This window comes from Nyctereutes procyonoides, unplaced genomic scaffold (assembly GCF_905146905.1).
Source record: "Nyctereutes procyonoides isolate TBG_1078 unplaced genomic scaffold, NYPRO_anot_genome, whole genome shotgun sequence".
NCBI lineage: Eukaryota > Metazoa > Chordata > Mammalia > Carnivora > Canidae > Nyctereutes > Nyctereutes procyonoides.
Window position 1 is genome coordinate 17409319 of NW_026575051.1, and position 21125 is coordinate 17430443.

Genomic DNA, 21125 nt, shown 5'->3' on the forward strand with positions numbered 1-21125 from the left:
ACCCATCCATTCTGTTCCATGTTCTAAGTTGGATGATGCTTTTTAAAAATTTTAAACATGATTCTAGATAATGGGAAAGGAAGCCGAGGCACAGGAATGATATTCAGTCTTCAGGTTCTGGCTAGTAGTAGCCATCACATTCGTGCATTGTCCAGTTCTTTCTCCTTTGGGACCTTTAAAGAAAACAAGTTTAGGGCACTTTGTAGTTTCTTTCGCTTGGCCACGTCAGAGGTTAGGATAGAAGCAAAGATATTGTCTATAATTATTATCCAAGTTCAGAAAGAACTAAAAATAAAAATTGTGTTGGGTAAGAATGAAAGAACAAAAACATTTACCCCACTCACCCCGACTACCTTCTCTTTCTTAAGTTGTTCTCTCTGAAAATCCCATTGAACACATCAAAATATCTATCACTCTTAAACTCCATAAGAAATAATCTGGGGAAAATGGCAAGGGAGTAAAGAGGTACACACTGGAAGTTAGAAAGAAGATGATGTTATTCATAAAACCTTTTGTGAGATTCTTCACTAAGTTCTTAAGCTTTCCATATTCTACTGTTTTTGACTACTCAGGTATACGGTATAAAACCTCATGCCACTGCCTGGGATTCCTATTATTTTTATGAGTAGCTTTTTATTGTTCTCAGAGGAGCAAAGGACATTTGCCTACTAAATTCTGTCTTTTCTTCATGTCCTTTCTGCTTTGGAAAAGACAGTAGCTTTTGATTTTATTTGTCTGGACACATTGTCTCAATTTCTCTCTATAAATATGCAGTTTATCCAAGTTTGTCACAAGGATGCCAAACAGACAGTTAGGCTTGGGTGAGCAAAACTTTCCCTGGTATAGTCATCATTTACATCCTTAGAAAACTGTACATACAGTACCTCCCAATAAACAGAATCATCAAAGAAGTTGTCCTTAGATGGCTGTCCACGGACAATGAACCTGAGAATTAAACCTGTGAGAGTAGGGAGAAAATAAGTCATGTTATGATGCTGAAGAGGAAAACTTACTTGCATAGTAGTAAAAATACTGCTATAAGGGGCACCTGGCTGGCTTCAGTCAGAAAGTAGGCAACTCCTGATCTTGGGGTTTTGAGTTCAAACCCCACATTGGGTGGAGATTAATTAAAAATAAAATATTAAAAAAGTATATATTGCTATAAAATCATCCCCTTGAGCTTACATGATAACTACTATCAGAAGTTTATAATATTTTCAAATTCACCAGTCGATACGTTTATCATCTATTATGCTGATAGCATGCATGGAACTGTTTACTTTTCATCCTACCTGTGATCAGCCCTCCAGCAATTGCTGATCCAATGGAAGAACCTAGGGCAGCTGCCTGCATTGTCATGCTAGACCTAAGAAGCCAAAAGAAAAGACCAGTGTTGGTTTTCCAGGATTACCAGCAGACAAATCTCATGTCCTGGGGGAGTGGATGCTTGCCATCTTCAGGCCAGAGAGCAGCATTACATCAGCAAACAAACATTCGTTATGATTTTTCTTTTATTTACTATTTTTATTTTTTTTGAAATTCTTGAGCAATATTTAAAGGTCCTTATAAGCACTCAAGCAAAATTGTCTTTTTCTTCAGAAATGAAGAAAAGGTCTTCCTTAGAAAGAGTTTAGTATTTTCTAAAAATATGGTACCAGATTCTGATCCCTGATTCATTCAACAAATATTTATTCAGGACTCACTCTGTGCCACTTTCCCTTTTAAGCACTACAGATGGAGTAATGTACAAAATAAACACTAGTGGCCATCTTTCCTCACCCCATACCAAAAGGAACAATTGCACTTTAATTTTAAAAATCAGCAAGATCAGAAAAGCTAATTTTAGCATATATTGTAGAGACAACTCATTAAAATCTCTGTAAGTCATCTTAGACATAGTTACCTTAAAATAAAATTAGTAAAAAAAGTGCCTCATAATTTTGGGGAATGGAAGAATCATTAAAAGCTAATGAAATGCATAAGGTTGTTATATGAGTCACTAAAGGACTAGGAATGTGAATACCTCTGTAGCGTGGCAACTCACTCTTAGCAGGCAATTCATAAATAGTTGTTGATGGACTGAATGAGTGATTATGAGAAAGCAAACAACTGGAAAATGAGAGTGTTTTGGTATTTCATCTTCATCATCCAAGAGAGAGTATGTATTTAACTCAGATTTCTGTTTTTTCTTTTTATTTGAAGGTTTTTTTTTTCTACTATGTGAAAAAAATTGTACTGATAATACATGATCATTGTAAAAATATGAGAAACAATCCAGAAAGTTAAGGGAAAAAGTTTAATTTCCCTCAAATCCTACTCAGCACAAGAATGTAAAAGAGAGACATATATTTTTATAAAAAGGCAATCATGTTATAATACTGATTTTCCCATTAATCCTTTTAATCAAAGTGTCCTTTGATGTCAGTAAATGTAGATCTGGATCATAATTTTAATTACTACTGAGTTAGGGACAAATAGGGCTAGGCAGGGCTAGGTTGGGGGTCACAGAATCAGGCTCACAGAAATCCCAAAAATGCTGAGGTGTAAGGAAACCAGAGATAAGAGAGCCAGCCAGACCACCCTGCCCTAGGTGTATGGGTGGGAGGATGTCTTTTTTATGACAATCATCTGCGACCAAGAAAGAATAGTCAAGAATAGACTCCAGAGAAGTAAGCCATTAAAGATGTTATCACCAGCCCTAACTCAAACCAAGACAGCACAAGAATTGCAAGGTCACAAGGTTCCTAGTCAGTTCTCAATAAAAAAAATGCCACTATAAGCCCTCAGTGGCAACCCTGTAGGGACCCCTCTCACTTCTGAGAGCTTTCTCTGTATCTTTGCTTAATAAACTTCTATTGCTTTACTTGCTCTCCTTTGCTAGGTTCATTCTTTGATTCTGTGAGACAAGAACCAAGCTGTCCAGTATCACTACCAAGTACTACACTGTAAAAAGGTACTCTAATTATAGTTCTATAGGTTGGATTCTTAGTTGTTTCCAATGTTTCATATTTTTTTAAAAAATGCTGAGAACACATCCTCTTATGAGTATGCTCATGAATTTGCCCAATAATTTCCCTAAAATAAAACCGATTTGGAATTGGAATTATTAATAAGAGTTTAAACACTTTTTAAAGGGCTTTTTGAAATAGAAAAATATATAGTCATATTCCCATTTCTCTATTTTAGCTACCATTCAGTAGTACTATTCACTTAATTTTTACTAACTTGATAACCGAAAAATTGGTAACTTGTGTTAATTTGCACTTCTTTGATTACCAGTGAGGTCAACTACTTAAAATATATTTATTCATTTGATATTTTTCTTTTTAAAACTGCCTGTTAATTTTATCAGAATTTGCCAAAATCTTTTCCACAGTATTAAAAGATATTTTGATAAAAAGAGTTCCATGATAAAACAGGTTTGGAAAATATAAGGTTTAACAAAATTAACAGCCTTATTAAAATTACGCTGCTATAATGTGCCCAGATATCCTTTAAGAATATTTACTTTTCCTGTTCTATGCTTACCAAGAAGCCTGATTTGCATTTTAATATTCTGAATAGAAACACCTGGGTAAATAGTCTTGGCTGTTGGCCAAAATATTTTGTCTGGTGTGTGAAACATATGTGAATTTCATCCATGTGAATAGGTCTTCCAAAGCTCATCATCCACCCCCACCTCCAAGTTCCCCTGAGGGAGTTGAGGAGTGGCTGCTTAGCCTGAATGCCCAAGGACTAGACTCTCAACCACAGAACCTACCCAAAATCTGGCCACCCAATGAGACCCAGACCCAGCCTATGAGAGCCAGATAATCTTGTTTTATTACATACATCCATGGAACTGTGCAGGCATGATGCTCAAGAATTCCTTTATTTCTAATCATGAGGCACATCTTAAAAGTGTTTTTGCAGAGTGTTTATACACTATAGCACTTAGGAGCTCATGGACTCATGCATTTATCATGCTTGATTTGCATTCAAATATGCTAGTGTTTGGTCTCAACAGCATGTTAGGTCCTGGAGAGAATTACCAGAAAATGTGGGTATTTCTGGGGTTGTTCTACAATTTTGTGAAGGAGGCAAAAAAAGAAAACAAACAGAAGATATGAGTGGTCTCTCCAGATGAAAGTGGAAGCAAGCTAGCTATTCAGTAGAAAATGTTTAAACTAAACAAATTTTTCAAATATTTATCATTACTGGTCTCAACAGAATCGAATTTAATCTATTAGAACTAAAGAGATTTTTCTCTTCAGATTATTCAACTCCAGCCAGTAGTTGCTTTGAGACATTTTCAAACATATTCATCTTTACTTCATGCTTTCAATTGGCTTTAAAAATTGAGTGTTTTGGTTCCTCTTTACTTAATGTCTGAGTGATCTGGACTGGACTGAGTGATCTTCCTAGCTGTTTTGCATGGGTGACATTTATATCAAATTGTTCTAATCTTGTTACCTAAAAATGACAACAGATGGCCTTTGACATTACTTTTGTTGTCCTGGATTTGACTGATAACTGTTCCCCCCCCCCCCCGGCCATTTAAACAGTTATGCCCCCTTTGGGAAGAATCTAGGTGTATTAGAGCTTGAAGGGATTTTAGAGAATAAATAATATAATTCTCTCATTTTATAGAAGAGGAACTGAGAACCACAGAAGCTAAGTGAATTTTCAAAGGCCTCATTATTAACCATTAGCAAAGCTGGAGCATATGCCAGTCTTCCTGATTCTCCAGATCCAGCTGCTTTTCACATTATGCTAACTCATTATTCTATGTGTTGATTATAGGAAATGACCACTCAGCTTATCACGGATGCCCCATCCTCCATTTTGGTTGAGACCAACTAAAAGAGTAAGCCTACTATAATTTGGTTGTGATTATCAAATTGCACTATCTGCAAGGAGACACTTGCCTATGGTAGAAAAAATTAAAATTTAAATTAACACTGTTAATTAAAACAAATGAAAACCAATCACCATAATAACATTAGTTCTGACACATCTTCCTATACATTTCTATTATCTCAGTTGTGTCACTTTGGCTCCAGTAAGGACAATACTTATGAACTGTGGCCTGGATTGCTAAAGAAAAGGCTCTCTCATCACCAGGTTCCTCAGGAATGAGATAAAACATCATCAAACCTCAGGGTGCAGGAAAACCCATTCTTTAACTCACGCTGTAGATACTCCCAAGACTATCGCCACAATGCTTGAGAGGCCTCCTACCACACCAGGTAAGCCATGCAGGTTATGAACACCACATGTATCATGGATCCTCAGTTTAGCAGTAAGACATGGCTAAAATTGTAAAAAGAAGAAGGTTTATTATTTTGACATATAGAGTTCTGTAACTGAAGTCAATGACTATGCCCCTTTTACCATCCAGATCTAAAACCCCTTAAGTCAAAGAATCTGAATATGTTAGTACAAAACTACTCTTGTTAGTTTCTAGTAGATGGTTTTGAAGTTTAAGTGATTTCAAATTATCCTCCTTCTTACCTACTGATGATAAGGAGTTTAAGGGGTTAAAAGGGCACAAAATCCTCAATTATACAAATAAACATCACCAACAATAAAACCTTTAGTGGAACTGTCCTAAGGAAGTAACACCAGTACTTAACATTTAATTCACACTAATTGTTTAATAATTTATCAGATTCTTTCCCATTACACAAAAGAAGTCAAGGAAGAGTGGAAACCACTGCACAATGAAATGTGAGTGGTATTTCTGACAGGAAGGGAAATGATCCTCAAACAAGGAGGGGTGATGATAAAAGGAATTTTCATGGCTTTTCTCTGTTGATGGCATGCCTGAAGATGATGGTACAGATTCAAAGTTTGAGAGCACTTGTCATACTTACGGTCAGGAACCGGAACCCCAACACGGAGACCATTCCCGCAATGCTCCCAATGATCAAAGAACCATACGGGTGAATCTTCATGTCTGCACAAGTGCCCACAGCCACTCCTCCAGCCAAGGTTGCATTTTGAATGTGAACCTGTGTGGAGCACAGAAACACGAATGAAGTGAGCTGAATGAGGAAGCCTTCAGAAGAAGTGAAACAATCTACATAGGGTTCCATGGGCCCTATGGCACATTCTTCAGTTCAAAGAGCTATAGATTATTTTTTAAAAAGGTGACAGAAGGCCTTTCTTCCAAGCAGGTGACATTTGATATCTTCCTTGCTGGAGTTCTTGGTAATGACTAAGTGATTGGGTTAGTGAGACCAGTTTGGGGAGGGATGTGAGGAAAACCAAAGAAGTGGTAGTGGGAGACCGGGGTATGTACAGTGCAGTTATCCTAACTGTGGTATGTCTATTTTTTTCAGTTGGAGAATGCATTTGTGGTATTCATGAACCAAAAGAGGTCTGTGGCTACTGTGTGGAGTCCATGATATCCCAATAAAGATGGAATGTAGAGACACCAAAATGTGCACATTTATCCATGAGAGACAACAGCTTTCCCAAGTTTCATTATTGAGAACATTTGAAGATGGTGGAAAGAGTAACCAATTTCCATTTACCAGAATTCCTCATAGGAATCATGTTTTGGCTGTTCTGCCTGAGGGGGAAAGTTCATCCCTACTTTTAATTAGGACTGAGTTGTACATGTACAATTTTTTTCTTTTTGTGTTTCCAATTTTCTTTCATTAAGCAATTTGTACATTGAAATCCATGTCCTTAGCTATGCTTGAAGAAATTACAATATCCTTTTCCTCCCTCAGGCTGGAAAAGAAGAGCAGCTGATGTGTGGATTATTCCTTCACTGACATTTCTCTGCTTCATAGGCAAGAAACTCAAAAGACCAGCTTGGGGAGGTTTTTAAAAAATGTGTTTGAAATAACTTTAGACATGTAATAGTTGTAAAAATCCTGCAGAGTTTCCATATATCCCTGACCCAGTTTTTCCCAATGTTAACATCTTATGCAATCAGAGAACCAGGAAATTAGCATTGATAGAATGAATTCTAGTAAAAGTCTTATTTGACTTTTACCAGCATTCCCAGTAATGCCCTTTTTCTTTTCCAAGATCCTATTCAGGATCTCACGTTGTTTTTAGTTGTCATTTCTTTGAGAGGAATATTTGCAGTCAGGAAAACAGAATTAACGTGCACCTTCCCCCCATTCTCTTTCTCTACACTTGGCAAGTTTTGTTTCTAAGGAGGATTTTCTAATACCTTGGAGACAGTCAGCGATATCATTAAAGAAATAGGGCTCAAATCTTTGATTTTTGCATGACTATATCCCTTAATAGACTGTAAATTCCTTGGGACACTTTTTGATTTGCCACAATACAAATTTGATGAAGAAACAAATGAACATAATTTTCAAAATATTCTGCAAGGTTTGCGGTGTTGTGATTTGTTGTGGCAGCTCAGCAGTGGTGCAGAAATGACCCACTCATCTGAGCAACCACCAGTGTCACTTAGCGAAGCTTCCATGGTGGTTAATATGTACTTACCATATCGAGCTTGCCTCTGTGCCCAACAAGACTGGACATTGCATAGGCTGTGAGCACGCAGGCAACAAGAGAGAGGTACGTATTTATGATGGCCAGGTACTGTTCCTCGGCAGTTTCAGCGATGGCTGAATTAAAGCTGGGCCAAAACATCCATAGGAAAAGAGTCCCTGCAGTAAAACACAGAAAAGGAATTTAGTTCTGGATGTGGAAGACAGTCCAGCAGAGGCAGTTTGCCTTAGGTACTGAATCAGGCAAGTTCATCTCTACTCACCGATCATTGCAAACAAATCTGAGTGGTACTCAGACTCTTCCTTCTCATGACCCTTTCTCAAGCCTGTCCGGTACAGGACACCTGCTACTGCCAAGCCAAAGTAGGCCCCAAAAGCATGGATGGTCATTGATGCTCCAATGTCAGAGGCCTGAGGGGCAAAGCATTCATGATATTAGAGGTGAAACTTAGTCCCACTATGGAGCAAAAGTCATTGGTTAAACGATTGCTCCATAGTGAGACTCAGTTTCACTTCTAATAAAATTAAAAAGAAAGGAAGGATGTGCCAGAAAAAATAAAACAGGATAGTGAAATTAAAAAACATACAGACTTTGGAGACATGCATAACTGACTTCCAATGCTCTATCAGGTACTTCCTTGCAATGTGACTTTAGGTAAATTACTTTACTTCTCTGGATGTCTGCTTCTGTAAAGTGGGAAATATTACCCAGCTGATATAGTTGTGAGGAGACTTAGTGGGGCTATGTTCGGAAAGTGCTAGGTATTCGTGACCTTCCATTCATTATAAGTTACTTTTCCAGGTTAGGGAAATTCTTACTGAAATATTATGTACTGTGCTTGTTTCAAAAGGAAGATGCTTTTTGTATTCATTTGACATTACAGTTAAAACTCACTTAATTGCAATTCAAAGACTTGAAGCTTTCAAAAGCCCCAGTCTTTCCCATATTTTATTTTTTTCATTGTGTTATGTGATGATGTGAAAACCAGCCGAGGTCCAAGATTCATTTGAAGCAATATATTTAGGTCCCTCCTTAGGACACTATGAATTTGATCCAGTTTTCTACATTTGTCTGCCACTAGAGGGAAAGTTAGGAGTACCAAATGTGAGGCATAGTTCCTACTGTACTTATTAAGGTAGGAAAATGATACAAACTTATTAATTTACTTAGGATTTTCATACTTGATACATTCTTTTTACCATTCAGATCCAGCTAAACTGTCACTTCCTCAGAGAGGCCTTCCTTGATTCCACAATCTAAATGAGGTCTTCCAGTTATGCTCTCCCATAGTCCCCTCTACTTATTTTTCATAGCAGGTATTGCAATTTATAATAATATTTGTGTGTGCATGTACATGCAGGTGGCTCTGGTGGGTGGGTGATATATGATTCCCTATTTGATGTCTATCTCTCTCACTGGACTGTAAATTCTATAGATACAGGGACATTAGCTATTTTGTCAGTCAAAATTACCATCACACGATACCTAGAAAACTTTCAAAAACATTTTATGTTGAGAGTAGAGGTGGGTGAGGGGATGGGAGAAACAGGTGATGGGGATTAAGGAGTGCACTTGCTGTGATGAATACCAGGTGTTGTATGGAAGTGTTGAACACTATATTGCTCTCCTGAAACTAATATTACACTGTATGTTAACTAACTGGAATTTAAATAAAAACTTAAAAAGAATTTGCTGTGACATTAAATGTTCAATAGAAATGAGCAAAATACTGGGGTATGCTTGGAAATATTCTATCGATTATCCTTAGGGAAAAAATTTGATCTAGACTTTAACAAAAGCCTTAGAAAGGGCTAGTCAGGGGGCACATAGGTGATTCAGTTGGCTAAGTGTCCGCCTTTGGCTCAGGTCATGATCCTGGGGTCCTGGGATGGATGGAGTCCCTTGGCTACCTGCTCAGTGGGGCACCTGCTTCTCTCACTCCCCCTGCCCTTCCCTTCCCTGCCCTCCACCCTCCTGCCCTCCACTTGCCTTCTGTTTCTATCATGCTCTTAGTCTCTCTTTCTCTCAAATAAAATTTTTTTTTAAAAGTAAAGGCTAGTCGTGTAGTAGTTGAAATATAATAGGAATTGATCATTAATAGGAAATATAATGTAATAAAATGAGTTATGGAGTTAGAAAAATCTAGGCTTGAATCCAGATTTGGACCAGTCATTCAGCATCTGTGATCATTAGTTATAATTTGTATAACAGTAACAACATAATATCCAGGTGATAGTGTGGCAGTGACAATGAAATGAGGCAATGTTGATAAGACTCCTGGTTTACCAAAGACACTCAAACAAGTGATGAGTGTAATTACACTTGCTATGCTATTATGCTCATCAATGTTTGTCCCTATGTAGAGTGGGCATCCTTTAGGTATAACCAGAACTGATGTCCAAAGCTAGTAAGTAAAAATCCTCTAATCTTTACCTGAAATATCTCACCAACCACATATTCATTGCCAGCAAAGACCGTGATTTCTATCATTGTCATGATCAGCATTTGGGTTGGACTTATTTTTCCCAGGACAGCTCCAAAAGAAATCAGGACTGTGGCTGTACTGAAGTCTGCATTTATCATGCTGAGGAAAAAAGAAAGAATACATAAAAGAATAATACAAACCCAACATAAAACTGTGAGCTGGGATGAATTACAGCATCACTTTATCCAGCGTGCAAGGTCCCCTCCCCACAGCTCCCCATCAGGTGTTCACCCCATGTACCCTTTCACACATTCTCACTTCTTTACCCTACCTCTTGTCCATCTGCCATAAGCTCTAGCTGCTCCAACATTTCCTGTTTTGATCAACCTGTTCTTGATCTCATTTAGGTTTTTATTTATTTTTGTCAGTCTGATAAATGGATTATTTTCTACAGTGTTTACATTTCAAAATGTAAATATAGACATGTAGAAAAATAGCTAATGGAGGATTTTTGTTCCCTATAGCTGAGATGGAAGGAATAATCTTTTTATGAAAGGGGATATTTTGTGTCCTTAGAGTCAAACCAGAGAGATACAGACATGGATGTATGACCTAGCTCAGTAGAGCAAGGTGTTGATGCACATCCTGAGATCCCAACAATCTTCTGTGGTCTAAGGGAAACAGTGTGCCTGCCAATTCGGAGGCTGACTGACAAGACACCAAGCAGAGAAACAACTGCTCTGAAGACACAGTGGTTGAAAATAAGGGATGCTCACTTTTTGATTCCAATGTAAATTGTCTGTCCGCGGCGGTGCACCATCCCCTGCACAAAAGTGCCCCATTGGAGGCCCAAAGCAGCAATGAGTAGATTGATGCCCACACTACTGAAGCCATATTTTTTCAGGAAGGTCATGAGGAAGCCAAATCCGACAAATATCATTACATGCACATCTTGGAATACTGAAAAAAAAAAAAAGAGGAAAAAAATTCTATGTTGGGGGAGAACTAAGCAAGTATTGCATCATAGTATATCCCATTTTTAAATGTTACATCTTTTACATAAAACGCTGCAAAGGGAGAGCATTAACTGGGCAGCCAGCTGCCTACCAGCCATGAGACTTTGGGCAAATTATTCAGTATTTGACCCTTTTCTTAGAATACCTTAAGAGTTTTCCATTATTTTCTACCTGTGGAAGACATTGCAAAGCACAGTACAAACATCATCCGCTCTTGCAGACTTTCCCAGTTTTCCCAGGGAAAATTAATATTTTGTCTTTCACACATCATTCTGCATATTACTTCAACTTTAGCATTTGCCACACCATATTAGCATTTATAATTTTTACATGGAAATTATCATAAAAATGGCTCAGTTATTGGCAACTTTTTTGTGGTTCAACCTAATAGATACACAAAACAAACTGAGATAGAATTGGGCATAAATATAAAACCAGAGAGGAAAAAGAAAATATTTAATGTCAAATTACTATGAACCACTGTGGCCAGGGGTTTAAGTGGAAATAGTCATGAGGGAGGACATGCCTCAAAAAAATCTCAGAGGAAACTCAGAGAAATAGAATCCAACTGATTTCTAAAGGTGGGGTGAAGATTTGAGTCCAGGCTTGACACCAATTCCTCCATGCATTGAGCATGGTAGGGATGGTTGTAAATATAACCAAGACAGAATGTTGGCCTCCAAGGCGCTCAAAGACGTGTAATAGTAATACAGGTAATAGTAATAGTAATCTCTTGGTTCTTTTTACCTCTGTTCTACCTCGGGCTCAAGAGAAGAGACAGTGTGTTTGAGGTTGGGAGATTATGCCACTTAGCTCTCTCTACTGTAGGAGATGCTGTGATACACTCTCCAGAAACCCCTTTTAGAAATAAGAACCTATTCTTTCCATTCCCCTGGCTGTAGGGAGTGCTGCTAGATGATAGCCCTGAGCTCTCAATTCTTTCAGGGAAATGCTCTTACCTTTTCTGGGTCAGTCTGTACCCAATGACTGATTCACAGGAGCATCCCCTGGTCTCAGGAGAGAACCACCTGCAGCTAAATAATTCCAGTCTCAGGATATCCTGTTGGGTCTCTCCCTGCAAAACTTCCCACTACAGGTGTTGATCCTTAAGGAACTCTCTACTAAAACTCCTTTCAGGCTAATGTCTATCTTAAAGTCTGATTCCCAGGGAGCCCAACCTGTAGCACCTTCTCTATGGGCTACATTCCTCTCTGCAGAACTTTCTTGACCTTCTCTCCCTGACACAACTTGCATACCACATTAATTTTAAACTTTGCAAATTAAATTTAATGAAATAATCTGTGACAGTGATTCCACTCAGAAGTGGATGAAGATGTTGACTTTCCAAAGGCACCCAGAATTTCAAAAGCTCTTTGAAGGCATATGAAGGGCTTCTTGGGGGGCATGGGGATTTATCCTAAGGTATTACTCTACGAAGAATAACAAGACAGACAGATATGCTTAGTTTCTTAGATTGAGTCAGTAGGATCCCTCAGTGGTCTAGAAGCCAGTCTAACTTGTGGATGAAGGCAGCAAATATAAGAATAAAGGGAATGAGAACAGCCTACTGTGATTCAGGCACATACTAGGGTCATTTACTCTTCTGACTCTATCCATACAATGAGGTTTTTGGTCATGTTATTGTTCATTGAAGCAGTATGAGGAGGACAAAAAAAGGAATAGTATATTTCTAAAAATCGTCCCTTCTCAGCAACTTTGAGGAAAGTCTCAGAGAGGAGAATGCTGTGCTTTCTTTCTTCCAGTTAGATAATGTGGACTGGCCAACAATCTCACTTAACGCCAGCGCTCTGGAGGGCCACCCCCATCTCATATCTATTCAGGGAACTTCAGGATTAGGATTCTATGTGACCTGTTGATTGGCAACTGTCAATTAACGTGAACCTGTTTGTTTTTTGAAATATAAGTACCATACATATTATCTGTGTGCGGATGGTTTTCTCCCCCTCAGATTGTTACTGCTTTTCGCCACAAGGGGGCTTAAGAACCTTATCTACCATTTAAGTCTCTAAGGTAACTACAAAGTTGTGAATCATAATGATTTTGTATAAAAAGTGTGGATAAGAAAGATCTATAAACAATTAGGATTCTGTATTGCCTTTTATCCTGCTCTAAGCATTTGTGGGTGGGAACTAGACAGAGGATCGTGAGTTTAGTTCTATGGTGTGAAGGGAAGAGGATCGAACTTTTGTGAAGTCTTCTAAAAAGTTTCAAGAATTGCCAAGACTTGTCTATATCAGATATTTTCAATAGAGTGTGATTTTAGCCTCCAGAGCAAATGTGACAATAGCTGGTATTTTTGTTCTGTTTTACTTCCACCTTCATCTTGCGGTAGGGTATCTTGTAAGGCGTGGTAACTCAACATGTTTAAGATGCAACTGATGGCTCCAACTCACTTTCCACCACTACTACCATCAAAAGAATGAAACAGACCCCCTCGTCCTTTCCCTCTCTCTCCTGTAATGCCAGCTACCTCTCCATCCCAAACCCAACGGGTCTTTCCCTGGCAAACTTCTATACCCCCTTCAAGAACCAGAATTTCTCGGGATCGAATCCCACGTCGGGCTCCCGGTGCGTGGAGCCTGCTTCTCCCTCTGCCTATGTCTCTGCCTCTCTCTCTCTCTCTCTGTATGACTATCATAAATAAAAAATAAAAATAAAAAAAAAATAAAAATAAAATAAAAAAAGAACCAGAATTTCTGCACACTGTTACGGGTCACAGTTGTAACATTGTGCATATCCCTCTTACTTTATTTCACTTGTTTATGTGCTTGTCTGTTTTGTTACTCTGTGTGCTTTGCTTGCCTAAATGCTTGTCATTTATTCAAATAGCCTATGGAGTGAGCACGCCAGTAAGGCACCCTTCCAGGAGAAAGTGAATCCAAGCATAAAGGTGAGAACGAGAGGTGGCTTGTCGCTCATAGGCTCCATCAGAAAGTCTGGCATCTGTAGCTTTTCAGGAGATGCCTCAGTTATGCATAAATAGATGGATCACTGGTGAGGGCCACTGGGAATTCATCTAACTGGGACTATCAGTCTTTTATTTAGAAAAATTGTTTTTCTGGTGATGAAAATTTCAAGTCATGAAAATTGTTCAGCTGATCAATTAGAAATTGGTTGGCTTTCTTCTTTTGTTTTGCTTTTTATTTATTTTTTATTTTTTGCTGTGGGCAGATGGCCGGGACTTTATTACATAGAATGGGTTGCCAGCCACCTGCCCGTTTTTTTTTGTTTTTTTTTTTTTTTTTGGTTGTTGTTGCTCTGCTTTTTAATGGTTAAAGGCTGGCAAGGTGTTTGCCAAGCGCATAGCTTTTTGCTCTTAGAGTTCTAGTCCTTTGAATCAGTTGGGATTATATTTTGAACTCTTATGAGAGAAAACTATTCTTAGGGTGGAATCTTTCCTCTCCCACCTCCCAAATATTTTAATTTCACATATTTCAAATATTTAGAAAAATAGTACAATGAATATATGTACTATTCACCAGATTTGTCAATTGTTGATATTTTCCATATTTACCCTTTCTCTCCAGATGTATATGTATATACTCTTCTAAACTATTTGGAAGTAGGATGACATTTTGCTCCCAACCACTTTAAGCGTGAATTTCCTAATGAAAAAGATATTCTCCTAAATAATCATAACATCATCATCACATCCAAGAAATATGACATTGATACAATAATATTATATAATATAGAATCTATGTTGAAATTTTTCCAACTGTTCACAAATTATTCTTTTTTTAGGATTTTCAACCCATTATCCATTCAACCTTCATACATTTTTTTGTTTGCCATGTGTCTTTTATTTAGATGGGTTCTCCCACACGGTTTTGTCCTTAATGCGAAATGTCCCACAATTTGGATTTGTTTGACTGTTTCACCATAGTTAGAATGAGACTGAATATTCTGGGAAGAATATTATATGGGTGGTGCTATGCATTTCCCACTTCACCTCACTAGGTGGCATGTAATTTGTTTTTCCTATTATTGGTGATGGTAAATTTGATCATGTGGTTGAGACTGTTCTGTTAAGTCTCTTCACCATAAATGTAACTTTTGCCTGATAAACTATAAGCAGTTTGTTAGGGCAATTCTTTCAGATATGTGTTCTTTAGTAACTTTACCCAATGGTTTTTGCTTTCATTAAAGAACCTTGCTGGAATCAGTTATTACATTTTTAAGTTCAAAATTATAGTTTTCTGTATATATTATTTCTTTTATGTTAATTAGTTGGCATTCTTCTAAAAGGAAGAGCTTTTTCTCTCTCCCTTTGGGACCCCTCTTTGGGGAATATTTCTATGGTTTCACTGAATCCTTTATCTTTCTTTCTTTTTTTTGAGATTTTATTTATTTATTCATGAGAGACACACAGAGAGAAGTAGAGGCACAGGCAGAGGGAGAAGCAGGCTGTCTATGGAGAGCTCAATGCAGGACTTTTTCCCAGATCCTGGGATCATGACCTGAGCCGAAGGTAGAAACTCAACCACTGAGCCACCCAGGCATCCTTGAATCCTTTATCTTTCTTTCCATGAGTTACTATTACCATGTCATTATTATTTTTAACTCTCCATTTATCCCCAATTTGTCTAGTTGGTGCTGCTTCAGTCAGGATCCTGTGTTCTTTCAGCATATTCCCATTAGTATTTACACCCTTGGCTTACCTAGTGCCTTCTTTACCCTGACCTGGAACCAACAATTTCTCCAATGAGCCTGTGAGTGGGGAATGGTATTCAGAAACTAGGATTTGGGTTCTATTTGTGCCCGTTGCTTCCAGTCCTTCCCAGTACGCAAAAACTATTCAGTCAAAGGCAACATGCAGTGTTCTACTGGAGGCTGATATCTTCTTGTTAGGTTATAAACTACAGACAGTATGTTATTTCAGGAATAGAAACAATTCCAGGTAACATTTAGAATAACAGCAAACAATTCCCTAGGATTCATTTACACTACACAAATTAGTTACTCTTTGCCTGTAACTTGTTTCTAGATCTGCTAAATCTTTGGGTAATAAATGAGCTGAACAGCATCTGAGTAAATATAGAAACACATTCTTAAATGTAGCTCTTTAAAAATAGATCATTGTACTTAATCCATTGCTGGTATTGAAATTCATAACATAATGTCTAAGGGCCATGTACAACCTTTGCCAGTTTACCTTCATCTTCAGTGGTCCCAAAGTTTATTGGTACACATCCGGGGGTCTTGGAGACACTTTCAAGGAGTCTGAGAGGTGAAAACTATTTTCATGATAATTCTATGGTGTTTACTTGCTTTTTTTTTTTTTTTTTTTTTTTGCTGTGTTGGTACTTCCAGAGATGAGGAGACAAAGGTGTGAAAAACTATGGGCACTTTAGTAGGATGAAAGCAGTAGCACCAAACTGTGCTGATGGTTGTGGTATTCTTTTTATTTTTTATTAAAATTCAATTTAATTAACATATAGTGTATTATTAGTTTCAGGGTAGAGTTTAGTGATTCATCAGTTGCATGGAACACCCAGTGCTCCTTCCATCATGTGCCCTCCTTACTGCCCATCCCTCAGTTACTCCATTCCCTTACCCCTCCCCTCCAGCAACCCTTAGTTTGTTTCCTAGAGTTAAGAGGTTCTTATGTGGTATTCTTAACTGACTGAGCCACTCAGACACCTCTCTTAAGTGGTATTCTTAATGACCACTCACTTGAAGGGGGGAAAAAAGCAGGCTTTAATTAAGAATTCTTTGATGAAGTAGGAAAAATTATTAATTTAACTACTGACTTTCTTATACTATACATGTCCTTTTAATATTCTGTTTGAATTAGTCTGTGGAAATGCATTTATACATAAAGCACTGCTAACACATGATGTGCATCTCAGAAACAAAGCACGTTTGTTATTGTTTGAGTACCAGCTGAATGAGTAGTTTTTTTCATTGAACTCTATTTTTATTTAAAATAAAGACTGACATAAGCTATAGTTTTTCAGACAGGTATTGACACAGTCTGAGAAATGAATGAAGTGAGGCTGTCATTTCAAGGAAAAGAATTGACAGTATTTGTTGCCAGTAATAGCATTTGACTTAAAAAAATTATAATTTTAGAAAGCTTGTGTCTGTCCCTATGAGCTTATTAGCTTCCTGATACTTCTCAAGGGCTTCCTGAAGTTATTGGTGGTATTAAGAAGTATCCTTTTTAATTATTATATTATGAATATTATGTCAATGTTTGGAATATTATGTGTTTGATTATTATATTATGAATAACTTTCAATCAATATTTTTCAAATGACCAATGCATTGTATAACAAGATCACACATAGGTAAAAACTACTCAAAGTGCAAGACCCATGGATTTGCATGTAATAGAGTATAACAACATCATGGATGTGGCTTTCATATCCCTTAGCTATTAAAGATGTGTCTGTAGAATATCTAATAAAATGTTGACAGGCCTCAACAAAGGGCCTTCTCTCTAAACTCTCTTTTTTCTCTGTCACAAGTTAGCAAGAATTGGCCAAGTGTCACAGTCATGCTTCACTCCTCGTCAAACTATTTTTCTCAGCAGAGTGACTGATACTTGGCTAGGTACCATGAGGGCCAAAACTCCACAGAGTGTAGCCTATTTCTCAGATGACTATCTATGGGGGATCCCTGGGTGGCTCAGTTGTTTGGTGCCTGCCTTTGGCCCAGGGCGCAATCCTGGAGACCCAGGATCGAGTCCCACATCGGGCTCCTTGCATGCTTCTCCCTCTGCCTGTCTCTCTCTCTCTCTCTCTCTCTCTGTATTTCTCATGAATAAAATGAATAAAATCTTTTTAAAAAATGACTATCTAAGGAGTCATTCATGACATGAAACATGATATTCCGATGTGCCACATACTTCGACGGTTGTGCCCTGGGATGGTCCATGTGACAGCATACATTACTCTGCTATCAAAGCATAGCAGAAGCAAGCAAGAGGGATGAATAAACCTATATCTCACTGGTTTTATTTGAAATATAAATTAATACTCTGCCTTGCTTATTTGTGGAAAACTCATAATTTTTAGCACACTGCAGTTGAGAACTGTTGTAACACACCATGAGCTTCTTAAGCAGGAGCAGAGCCCTCCCTATACTAACTTGAATCCTGCTCTTGGTACAACACATGGTGCTAGACAGGCACCCCCAAGTGTTTGACTTGAACATTTCTTTTTTTTTTAAGATTTTATTTATTTATTCATGAAAGACACACAGAGAGAGAGGCAGAGACACAGGCAGAGGGAGAAGCAGGCTCCATGCAGGGAGCCTGATGCGGGACTCAATTCTGGGACTCCAGGATCATGCCCTGGGCTGAAGGCAGGTGCTAAACCGCTGAGCCATCCGGGCTGCCCCGAACATTTCTTCTTAATAAGAGAATATTTAGTAATCTTTTCTAACGGTTTAAGCTGTCACATAAGTTATGTGTAAGTCAATTTGAAATGTAGGGAAAAATGTAGAAAATGTAGGAAAATATATTTATATAATCATAATCCTGTAGCTTCTGGGCTATTCTACAAGATGCTTTAGCCAGGGATAATATGGCTGAGTCATTTGATGGCTCCAGGGTCAGATCATTTGCATGAAAATATTCCCCATTATATAACCCCATCAAAAAATGTAGGAATGAGAGAACAAATGTCATATTTTTTTTAAAGCTTAGACATACACCATAGAACTGTAATAAACATTGCTACTATTTTAAACGATTAGTAAAGTTAATATTTAGTAAGTTAATTAATAATAAAATCATGTGTGCCTTATTTAAAAAAAAATCTATATACTAAGGATATATTATCACCTCCCGCCCTGGTGTTAATGATGTAATGAATATGCCTGGCTCCAAATAGATACTCAGTTAATGGTAATTATTATTGTTTTATTAACTATTTCATTGCCTTCCCTGTCAAACTCAAAATTAAATCTTTTCTTTTCTTCAGTTAACAATTCCCAGGGAAGGAATCTGCTTTAGGTGCTCACACTTTTCTTCCATTGCAGAGGAACAAATTGCGTTCCTTTTCGAATGCTATAAAATGCAGAGTACATCCATTTACTTCCAATATCATCCTTAATATCACTTCTTATGCCTTAGGGCCGCCACATGAAATCCAGGCTCCCTTCTCAATATTTCACTTTGTTTCTACCCTTTCTTTGAAAGTTACCTTTGATTCTTTGTTATTGTTGTTGTTTGAGAGGTGATTTTTTTTTACTTTGCAGAAAGAGGAGTCAATTTAAGGGAAAATTAATGTCATTTAGCAGAGGTAGGCAACACAAAAGATTAATCAATTGTTTTAATTTTTGGCTTCTTATGCTGATATTTTAATAGACATATATTCTATCCAAACACATTAACTACAGAGACTGGATGTCATAGACCAGATACCTCAGCATAAACATATAATACCCTCAAATTCTATAAGGTGCTCCTCCAGTGTGGAGCTCAGATGGTTACAGAATTCAAAGATTTCACAGTCTCTGTCCCCCAAATGGGTTCACATTCTGAAAAACCCAAAATGTATAATAAGAAGTAGAGGCTTACTCACGAGGATATAACTCAAGAGATCTGTCCACTTTTGTTGAGTTGGTGCTGTTGGGCTGCTGGATAGCATTCTGCTCTGTTTCATACTTGACAAAGAATCCAAATAAAGCAATCATGGAAGCCTCCAGCAAAATGGCTATGGTAGGGAATATGAACCTCATGTTTGTGGCAAAGTACAGAGGCACACTGAGGGCTTCACAGGCTGTGGAAGGTTGATAAGAACAGGGGGACTGCTCTGTGTGTGGAATTGGGTTGCATGTTCAACTCACTCCAATGACATTGCAAGAAAAAAATGGGTAAAATTGATGAAACACCCCACCTCTTGGGGAGAGTTATGTTCTATAGTCGAATCATTCTAACAGCTAGTTTGAAGAATATACAATGTAGATTTGAAGAAGCCAGGTTATAGAAATGATCTATTGCACGAAAGTGTCTAGAATCTTATTTAACATAGTTCAACAGACACTTCTTGAGTGCTTACTGTATGGCAGGCACTGAGCTAGGCTCTATGGGAGACTTGAAACTAAATAAAATATAGAATGAATCTATTAATTTCCTTAAGGAAGTTAAGAATCTAGCTAGGAAGAAAGAAACAAACATAAATGATTGTATGAAAGCAAATTGGTAATATAATAGTGGTTATAAAAGTATTAGAGAACATATATAAGGCAGCAATTTATTTTGTCTCAGGCTAAGAACACTAGCACATAAAACAATATTGATGGAGACATTAAAAAATAGATAGGCTTTATTAGTAAGACTGTGGGACTAGCATCAGGCTTAGAAGAACACAGCTTATTTGAGGAATAGCAATTAGTTATGCAAAGCTAGAATATAGCACAGATGGGGAAGGAAGAAGAAAATGTCTGGAGATAAAGCTGTAATGGTAGCTGGGCTGGATTGTAAAATGCCTTGTATTCAAAATTAAAGATACTAGATGTTGAATATTAGGCAATGGGCAATGAGGAAAATACAGCACTATAGGAAGTGGTTTTGCTTACTTAGGATAATGTTTCTGAATTCATACTCTGCTTTACACAAATATAACTATATGAGTGTACAAATACGTTGAGATATATTTTTTAGTGGTAAAATAGAAGAGAGTGCATGTAAACAGGGACATAGTTAATCCACACTCCTGACAAATAGTCATCTGTAAATAAGATGCCAAACAATTAAAAACTACCATGACAGCTCCTGCTTCTATCCTGTAATTATTCTCATAGCAGAATAAAGAGCTTTGAGAACATATAGCTAGCAATTATAAAAAGCTAGCAATTAAATAAAATTATTTTAGTAAGACTATAGCTAGCAATTAAATAAAATTATTTTAGTAAGACTCATTTTCAAAAGGTTTTATTCAGAATTAAGTACATATGACTGCTGGGCCATATTCTATATCACAACAAATGTTTATGAAAGAAAACAGCAAGTTTGTTTTGTTCTGTTTTGCTTTCCTCTTTCTGCTGTATTTGTCCACAACAGAACATATTAGGACTAAGTGACCTTTGACATTTTCTGAATCTACAATTCAAAGATTTTGGAAATGGCTATTTCCATTGTTCCTTACAGGATGGCACAGCAGGAGTGGGTTCATATGCTTAGCTAGGGGAATACATGGTCCATTCCACACTTTGATTTCTGGTTTTGCAGTAGCCCAAAGATTGTT

The 21125-nt window shown here is 37.5% G+C and overlaps 1 protein-coding gene and 1 long non-coding RNA gene across 2 annotated transcripts; one reads left to right on the plus strand and one right to left on the minus strand.

Annotated features, from left to right (window-relative positions):
• Positions 1–76: 76 nt before the first annotated feature.
• Positions 77–19617, minus strand: RHAG (Rh associated glycoprotein). The gene is made up of 10 exons (XM_055330329.1): positions 19461–19617; positions 10666–10849; positions 9898–10048; positions 7727–7874; positions 7456–7622; positions 5856–5993; positions 5171–5292; positions 1293–1360; positions 885–958; positions 77–173 (listed from the first exon to the last, which is right to left on the minus strand). The coding sequence occupies exons 1-10, from the start codon at positions 19615–19617 to the stop codon at positions 135–137; spliced, it is 1248 nt and encodes a 415-aa protein (XP_055186304.1). The 3' UTR covers positions 77–134.
• LOC129512785 (uncharacterized) lies at positions 2889–7465 on the plus strand. Its single transcript, XR_008665094.1, has 4 exons — positions 2889–2953; positions 4783–4846; positions 5023–5228; positions 6324–7465. It is a non-coding gene; the product is annotated as an uncharacterized LOC129512785 (long non-coding RNA).
• Positions 19618–21125: the final 1508 nt, after the last annotated feature.

What these genes read in the sequence shown, in the direction of transcription:
- RHAG (XM_055330329.1), bottom strand. Translation starts at nt 19,617, where the DNA reads ATGAGGTTCATATTCCCTACCATAGCCATTTTGCTGGAGGCTTCCATG. An exon ending in ACAGAGGCAAGCTCGATATG is followed by an intron (nt 5,994 to 7,455) that starts GTAAGTACATAT and finishes TGCTCCACACAG; the next exon opens with GTTCACATTCAAAATGCAAC. An exon ending in ATGATTCTGTTTATTGGGAG is followed by an intron (nt 174 to 884) that starts GTACTGTATGTA and finishes TTTTCTTTAAAG; the next exon opens with GTCCCAAAGGAGAAAGAACT.